The following is an 8,687-nucleotide window of genomic DNA, read 5'->3' as shown; positions in this document are numbered from 1 at the left end:
AGAGCGTCGCTGCCCTGGGATCGGAGGCGTGTAGCAAGGCATGACCGCGCTGGAAGACAGACATTGGAGATCTACGGGGGCTTGGCAGAGGGACGGGCTGTTTAGGGAGGGTCGGGCAGCGGCTTCCTTTAATCGCTGGCAACGTGGTTCTCGTTTTGGAGGGTGTGCCAGCGTTCAATCTTCTTGTCCTTGTTCTTCAAACATTCATACCAGTGTTTCAAGCGCTCGCCCTTAGCGGTAATGCCGAGCTGACAGCCGCCTGCAAGAAAAGGAGAGACATCATACCCAGAGATGATGCTGATGTTGCGGGAAACCATTTCCATGGGGACAAACCCCACGTTTGGGGCATTTCTCTCCACCTCCTGGATTTAAAATGCAGTGGAAACACCTAGAGCTGCTCTGCCCGCCCAGAAGACCCCGTGGGATGCTGGAGATGGGGCAGTACAGTGGGTGTACTGCGTTTGACGGCCTGATACAAGCGCCCAACCAACCTGCATGGTCCCACCTCAAAGCTCAGCCTGGGGGTTCCTCACAGGTGACCTACGCATCCCTCCCGTACGGTGAGCGCTATAGCGGGCACCAAAACCGCAACCCAGAGCACAGAGACTTGCAGCTCACCAATGTAATCATTCGATTTCCCGATGTCGTAATCCCAGACAGAAATGTCCAGCGACTTCTTGGCCAGATCGCTGTGTTTTATGTCATAGAAGAACTCCTGCAGACGGAGAACACCCACATCACCCCAAGCGTCCCGGGGAAACACACCGGGCAAACCGCAGTTAATGAATTGCAAACAATCTCTCTGTATGGCCTGAACTCAAAATCCAACGACAGGATAGTTAAAATACATTAATGAGGAGCAAATGCTGCTTCCCTGCGGCACCTCTCCCCCCAGGACCACAGCAGGCTGCGCAAACCCATCAGCTGAGCTCACCCCTTGTATCTAAGTGAGCGTTTTGCAGGAGTCCCATCGAGGCAGCGCCAGCCGTGGGACCCCCCCAGGGATGCTCGTCCCACCCACACGCCCCGCCAGGGTGACACGGCATCGGCAGCACAGGCAGCAGGGAGATTTCGGTGTGTACGGCGCTGCCCGACGCTGAACTGGGGAGATCTGCCATGGCAAAGTCATTCCTAAAATATTCCTGGGGGGAGAAGGGGGGAAAGGAGGCTGAGTGAGGAACCAAACCTCAGGAAAGACATGGATCTGTTGGAGCAGGGCCAGAGGAGGCCCCGGAGATGCTGGGAGGGCTGGAGCCCCTCTGCTGGGAGGACAGGCTGGGAGAGTTGGGGGGGTTCAGCCTGGAGAAGAGAAGGCGAAAAATGGGAGAGCTCAGAGCCCCTTCCAGTGCCTAAAGGGGCTCCAGGAGAGCTGGGGGGGACTTGTTACAAGGGCATGGAGTGATAGGACAAGGGGGAATGGCTTCAAACTGGAAGAGGGGAGATTTAGAGCAGATATTAGGAAGAAATTCTTGGCTGTGAGGGCGGTGAGCCCCTGGGGCAGGTTGCCCCGAGAAGCTGTGGCTGCCCCATCCCTGGAGGTGTTCAAGGCCAGGTTGGACGGGGCTTGGAGCAACCTGGGCTGGGGGGAGGTGGCCCTGCCCAGGGCACAGGGGTTGGAACTGGGTGATCTTGAAGGTCCCTTCCAACCCAAACCATTCTGTGATTCTATGTGTCTTCCACCTCCTCCGCACAACATCATAATTGGCTAAATTGATTTAATAACATAAAAATTAGGTCTGTCTTTACCTCATTAAACTCGGGATTCAATGTTTTCTTCTTAATCTGTGTCTTGTGCTTGGCCTTTTTTCCCATGTCAGGTTTCAGCCAACTGGGGGCAACAGAAAACAGCTCAAAACTCAAGTGCAAGAACAGTGTGAGTTTATAAGCTTAAAAAAAAGTGAAGTTTGGGGCTAGAAAAAAGCAACCAAAGATACTTAAGGCAAAGAAATGGCTTAGCCAGTTTCCCTTCCCATCTTCTAAAATTATCTGCAATAAATGCAAAATGACTAACATCCTGAATACTCCTTTTTTTTTTTTTTCCCCTGGATTTTCAGTCGAGACATGGGAAACCATAAAGACCTGCTTTGCACAGAGCGCTGAGCTCAGCAGAAACCTTTCTGGGGGAGCATCTCCTGCTCAGAGTCGCTGGGTAACCCCCAGACAGCAGCGAGCCCGCATATCCGCTCGTGATGTCCTTCCAAACCACGCGCTGGTCCCAAGTCTTTTTCCCCCCAAGCCACGCTAAAAGAAACGATTGTAGGTGTTTTATGGAGCAAAAGAGGGTGAACTCTGCGTTTTGCTGGGGAGGAACCTGCCAAGGCCGAGAGCACGGAAGAGCTGAAACAGTCAGGGAATATGGAGTATGTCTGCTGGTCACCAGCAGATGAGGGCAATCCCACGGCCGCTCACCGAGCCCAGCTGCTGGAAAACCCAGCCAAGAATGTATGAACGCACGCAGAGATGGGGAGAAACGTGGCAAAAAAAGAAAAAAAAGAAAAAAAAAAGCTAAAAGTAGCCCATTAGTGTTTAATACCACGCAGACTAGTGTGGTCAGCCAAGGTAGGTTCACCTAGAGATTGTGGGAAAAATCAGGGCTCGGGCTTCGCAGCCTGGCTGCAAACCCAGAACTAAATTGTAGAGTTGGCATTAATTAGATTCCACGTTGGAAGCTGATTTAAAAGCGGAAAGCCACCATCTTCTGTTTGTGGGAATGGAAAAATAGAAAAAAAAAAAAAAGGGAGAAACTGAGAAGGAAAACTACTCGGTTCCGCTCAGCTACAAAAAGATGTGCAAAATGTTCAACACAAGAGTTATTGAATGAGTTTTAGGCAGAACAGGGTTGTTTTTTTTCTGAAGGCAAGGAAGAAACAGCAATGAAAACCGCAACCAGGAATGACTGCAGGGTCTTCTCCGTGTCACAGTTTATGAGATTCGAGTTAAAACGATCTTATTCCCCCATGTTGGCAGGAGCCACCCGACAAGCGCCGCTCCCCCATCGCCTGCCTCCGCCAGCACCGACGGGCGCGCTGCTGCTCGAGGAGACCCTCTCCCTCTCCCAGCGAGGCATCGCCGCCACGAACCGCAGCAAACGCCGCCGCCTGTATTAATTAAGCTGATTTTTTTTTTTACAGCAGACACATGGCACGGGACAGGGACAGGCAGAGCAGGGCGACCCCTGTGCTCCTTGTCACCCACGGAGGGACATCAAGCCACCCCTGCCCTGAAGCCACGATGGGTCAGAGCTTGGGAGAAGGACATCTTGTCCTCCAGCTCTACAGGTACAGGGCAGCTGTTGGGTCTCTGCATTTGGGAACCTACGGGGAACAGACGGACCTAAGGGCTGGGTCAGTCTCACCTAGCTTCAGCCATGGCAGGATACTCAAGTAGAGCATTACCACCTCGCACAGGCATCGCCGGCGGGCAGCTTAGTCCTGCCCGAGGTCTCAAGGTGCTCGGGAAACACTCTCCTCTCTCCAGTGGGTTTGGAAGGAGCTCTCAGAGCAGCAGCTACTGCCCACGTACGGTGGGTGGCTCCACGACCACGCGTTCCCGCGCTACGCCAGCCCCAGTTCTCACTTACAGTTTAACGAAAGGGTCTGAGTATCCGTTGGCATCCATGGCTGCTAAATGCACGCAGCGTACGATGCCGACGATCAAGCCGCCCTGCTGGGTGCTGTACATGAGGGACACGAGGATCTTCCCGCGCTCCTCCACATCCCCACCACGATCTACCTGCAAGAGGGAGCAGCCAGAGATGGGGACACGGGGACCGAGCGAGGAAGATGGTCAACTGCGCAGCAGATGAGACAAGATGGATACAAGGGAACCTCGTATCTCCATGAGGAGGGGAAAAAAAGGGGCTCGTACATGAGAGATCATGGGTGAAACATGCACGGAGCAATCATCCTCCAAGGATTCTTACCTCCTCCTCATACAGTGCCATCCCACGGGATGAGCCGGTTGTTCCAGCACGCTTCATCTTGGGTAGGGAAGAGAAAAAGAGACTGCCGTGAGTGACCGCACCACGGGGAGAGGCACCATCCTATGGCAAAACCACCCGCGGGAGCCCAGCCCAGCTCTTTCACTGGCCTCTGAAGTGGAAGGGGCTCAGGTACCTTCATCTGCTCCATCAACCTCCACCTCAACAGAGTCAACGCCTCACCCACAGCACTGGGGAGCGGAGCAACCCGCCCTCTCCTCCCCAGTGACATACATCAGCATAGGCCGGCAATGCCAGCAGATCCGCGGCCACCAGGGAGGTCCCCAGAGTTACATCCCCTGGATTCCTACCACACTCTTATCTCCTGGCCTTGACAGGTCACATCAGCCCAGCCATGGTCGGGAATCCAACTCCTAAAGATGCCACTGAGGTCAGGCACCTACAGCTCTTGGCTGGTTCCATCTCCAAGCTCGCCACTAGCTGCCCCACACGCCGTTTGTTCCCAGCATCAACATTAATGGTAGCAGGAAGACGTTTCACAGAAACTCACTGGTATTACTCTCTCCAAGCAGATGTTGAAGTTCTTTTTCTGATTGGCTTTGAGTTTTTTCAAGGAAACTCTAGTTTCTCCAATAAACTCATTGTGGCCAAATTTGTCTTCATCACACACGGAGATCCTGAAGGGAACAGGAAAGGTGAACATCAGCCAGGCTGGAGCAGCACCTGACTCCAGAGCACAAAACCCCTCCTGCAAGGGCACTGCTCAGGGGCAGACAAAGCAAGGCACCCTCGAAGCCTCCGTCCATCTGACTCTCTCCTCTGACCAAAAGCGGTCAGAAAATCCAACTTGTTCTGCCAGAAAAAAAAAAAAAAAAAAAAAAAAAAATCAACATTTTGAATATGTGCTCTATGATGGGGCAAGAAATCAAAAAGTGGAAATTTCCTGTAGGAAGAAAATACCAAAAATTTCAGAGACATCTAAACGTTTTGCTGGGACGTTGTCGAATCACGCACAGATGTGCAACACACAAATCTCTATGCTGATAAAAATAATAGTAACACCGATAATTTAATATTAAACGACAGGGTCTAAATGCCTTCCTTTCTCTTGTTAAAAAAGACCATCAAAATCAGCATGTCCATGTGAAGAATGCTGATTTTGGCAAAAAACCTCTGTATTTCCAGGTGCTCCATCAACACCTGCGCTCTGCTGCCGGTGCCCTCCCGAGGAAGGCTGGCTGGCGATGCTCCGTGCGGGGAGACCCACGGTCCCCATCCCCCCGTACTGCAGGATGCCGCGGCTCCTCCGCTTGCCTGAGCGTTTTCCTTTGCATGTCCTCGTCTGTGATGCCGTGGTACACCAGGGTCTCGTTCCACACGGGGTTACGGGTGTTGCGCAGAGTCTTCGTTCTCAGCTTATTTGACTGTGGCATCAAAACAAAACACGGCATAATTACATCCCCGAACTCCTCCCCGCCTAAATTTCGGCTCCTGGCGGAGGAACGTAAATGAGATGCTCCATCACTTCTGGCTCACAAGAGGTGGTTTGACTGGGGCACCTGGACTCTGCGGGACGTCACTGCTGCCTGCTGAGGCTGTCGCGCCGGCGAGCCATCAACTCCAGGTGAGCGTCACCGACCCGACAAGGTGGACCTTTATGCAAGCATGGGGACTCTGTCACCTGCAGTGGCCAGGGCGGCCTTCACCGCCCGGCCTTCCTCACTGCTTGGGCTCTTCTCCTTCAAGGACGCTTGTGTAAGGGTTGCAGAGGGCAGGCTGCGAGGGAGGGGGCTTGGGTAACGGCTCTCGTGGTCTAAAGGAGATGACAGCTTGGGAAATGAGGAGCTCTGCCACTTGTTCACGTGTTTTTCACAAACACATGTGCACGGTAAAAAAGTTCTACGAGGAAGACCGGCAAACAAGAGAGCAACAGAAAGCAAAGCAGCTCCCAAGATCACGACACCTTGATTTACCCTGCACGAGACACGGGTGGCCAGAAAGTCCCCGTGCATACAGCCAATCTGTAAATATCAATCCAAAGGTTTTATTATCTCCCCCCCCCCCTTTTTTTTTTTTTAACATATAGTTCCTCTGAGCAAAACTCTGCTGCAGGGAAGAGCTTTGCAGCCCCCGAGCAAGGATCCAGCTCCCCTCGGGCACGGGGGCAGCCGTGGGCATCCCTCCCGCAAAGGTTTCCCCGCCGAGGTCAGCTTAGCTGGGCTGGGGAGTGAGATTTCCAGTGCTCTCTTGGATGGGGAGAGGGGAGTTTACTCAGACTCTATTCAACGGTTATTTCTTCACAGCTCTCACGAGAGCACACCGCAGCTTCGGAGCGAACGGATCTTCCAAACTCTGGTAATAATGAGATTTAGTGTCAGATGTTTTGCGATGCATTAACAGTGTCACCTCCTCCGGAGCTCCCTCCCATCCCTAAGCAGATCCCTGTCTGCAGCATGAGCTGTTCCTCGGGTACGGGAGAGCATCTGCAAGCGTCATCGCTTTTCGGAGATCCCTCCCGGGTAAAAGAGCAGCGGTGAGCGATTGCGGGGAGAAATCAAGGAGATGAAGTCTGACGCAGGAAAAGGACCTCAGGGGGCTTGGAGAAACCGCTGCTCCATCCCCAGCCCAAAACACACCCAAAAAAAGGCAAAGCCTCACCTTGCTGGCACCGGGCAAGAGGTGCAGTTTGACGTAGGGATCCGCCAGGCCGTTTGAGTCCATCGGCTTTAAGCCCTAAAAGATAATAATGAAAACACGGTGCGTGAATCCTCCTTACCCGGAGCCAGGGAAGAGAAAAAGTGACCCGGGAAGCAACTCGGTAAAGAGAAAACGTGTTCAGTAAGCCAAGAGGCTCCTTCTCCGCCCCGAGCCGGCGTGGGTGCCATGATGTGCTGACAGAGCAGACCCACTCGGGGAAAAGCCCCACAGATCCCTCGGACTCACTCCGGGAAAAGCCCCACAGACCCACTCGGGGAAAAGCCCCACAGATCCCTCGGACCCACTCGGGGAAAAGCCCCACAGACCCCTCAAACCCACTCGGGGAAAAGCCCCACAGATCTCTCAGCCCCACTTGGGGAAAAGCCCCACAGATCCCTCAGGGAAAAGCCCCACGGACCCCTCGGACCCACTCGGGGAAAAGCCCCACAGATCCCTCAGGGAAAAGCCCCACAGATCCCTCAGGGAAAAGCCCCACAGATCCCTCAGGGAAAAGCCCCACAGATCTCTCAGCCCCACTTGAGGAAAAGCCCCACAGACCCCTCGGACCCACTCGGGGAAAAGCCCCACGGACCCCTCGGACCCACTCGGGGAAAAGCCCCGTGGACCTCTCCTTCCCACCCAGGAGCAGCAGTGCCAGCGGGGGCTGGACTGGGGTCTCCCGGGGGGAGCAGCCTCTGCCCGCGGCCACACTGCTTCCATCCCATTGCACTGGGGGAACTGGGAACCAGCCAGACTTAAATCAGTGAAAGAAGCGGGGGAGGAAGGGGATGAAAAAAAAAAAAAAGAGGACCACTCACTTTGGCCTTGATGAGGGTGCAGTGGAGGGAACTGTTCTCCTGGTCGTAGAGCAGACTGAACTCCAGCGCTCCCAGCGTGGCTGCCGGCGGAGGGAGAGAGGAGGTGGGAATAGGACCTCGTTAAAACCCCAGCCAGAAAGTGTTTAATCAGCCCCGATTAGGAATAATTAGAAAGATTTGCGGTTCGAACGTAAAGCCATTTAAAGTACGTGGGTCTGCGCCGGCGTCGGCCAAACTGCCACGCGCAAATCCAGCCAGCTTGACGAGCTCCGGTCATCAAAGCGGTACAAAGGTGGAACTGGAGGGCAGCCTGGGGCTTTGGAGCAGACTTGAATATTCCCACGCAAAAGGAGGATGTAAGGGTACAAACCCTTCTCTGGGCACGGCTCAGGGCAGCAACGCCACCCCAGGAACGCCCCGAGAAGGTGTTCCAGCTCGGGTGGTCAGCAGCTCCTCCCAAGGCTCAGGGCTCGGTGTTTGGCCCCTGTTTTGACTTGCTGGGAACCAGCTCGCGCTCATCTTCGTGTTTTCTATTTTTTTTTTTTTTTTTTCAGAAAAAATAATCCCAGGGATGAAGAGTCAGCACAGAAGCACAGCTGGGTCCATCTGCTCCCATCCAAGCACAATTTCTGCACCCGCTGCTGGCCCTGAGCAGCTCTTCCCGTCCTGGGAGGGAACGGGCTGGAGGGGGGAAGCACTGCTCTGCCACAGAAGCTCATCCTCACGTACCAAACCCCCTTTTTTTTTGGGAGCAAATAACCGAACACCAAGACCTCATGGCATAAAGGTACTGAAGCCGCCAAGCCCTTCGTACAGATGGGTCCGGCGGTGTTTCTCGCAGCAAAGGATGCTCTGCCGGAAAGCGGCAGCCGCCTTCGGGACTCGAATTTGGAGATGGGAAAGATGCGTGAGCACAGAGCCTGAACCAGCACCTCTCAGAGCCCAGTCGCTCGGTGCAAAACCCACCGAAGATCCCACAAGCTGTGCTGGAACGACTGGGCAGGGACAGCCTGCAGGACCCTGCCCCAGCTCCGAACCCCGCAGGGAAGCGGCATTCCCCGGGGGGGACCCACAACCTTACGGTGCCAGCCACAGTCCCGCAGCGACCACCTCCCCAAAATCCCAGATTTCCCAAAGAAACACCTCCCTCCCCTCCAGCTGGCCGCCCCGGGGACGTACTGCCTTCATCAGAGTCGTAGCTGTTGGCGTCCTCCTCCTCCTCCTCCTGGGGC

General features: G+C 54.4%; 1 protein-coding gene across 1 annotated transcript in view; it reads right to left on the bottom strand.

Annotated features, from left to right (window-relative positions):
* Window positions 1-128: 128 nt before the first annotated feature.
* The window catches only part of RPH3A (rabphilin 3A), a 42,823-nt gene continuing 34,264 nt past the window's right edge, over window positions 129-8,687 (bottom strand). The window contains exons 11-20 of the mRNA XM_009880368.1: window positions 8,635-8,681; window positions 7,456-7,535; window positions 6,599-6,673; window positions 5,255-5,364; window positions 4,491-4,617; window positions 3,923-3,979; window positions 3,581-3,732; window positions 1,747-1,828; window positions 619-715; window positions 129-259 (exon numbers count right to left, since the gene is read on the bottom strand). Coding sequence (XP_009878670.1) covers window positions 129-259; window positions 619-715; window positions 1,747-1,828; window positions 3,581-3,732; window positions 3,923-3,979; window positions 4,491-4,617; window positions 5,255-5,364; window positions 6,599-6,673; window positions 7,456-7,535; window positions 8,635-8,681 — 958 coding nt within the window. The remainder of the gene's footprint in view (window positions 260-618; window positions 716-1,746; window positions 1,829-3,580; window positions 3,733-3,922; window positions 3,980-4,490; window positions 4,618-5,254; window positions 5,365-6,598; window positions 6,674-7,455; window positions 7,536-8,634; window positions 8,682-8,687) is intronic.

The sequence above is a fragment of the Charadrius vociferus genome, unplaced genomic scaffold, assembly GCF_000708025.1.
Source record: "Charadrius vociferus isolate BGI_N301 unplaced genomic scaffold, ASM70802v2 scaffold332, whole genome shotgun sequence".
NCBI lineage: Eukaryota > Metazoa > Chordata > Aves > Charadriiformes > Charadriidae > Charadrius > Charadrius vociferus.
Note: the sequence above shows the minus strand (reverse complement) of the source record. Positions and strands in the feature narration are given on the sequence as shown.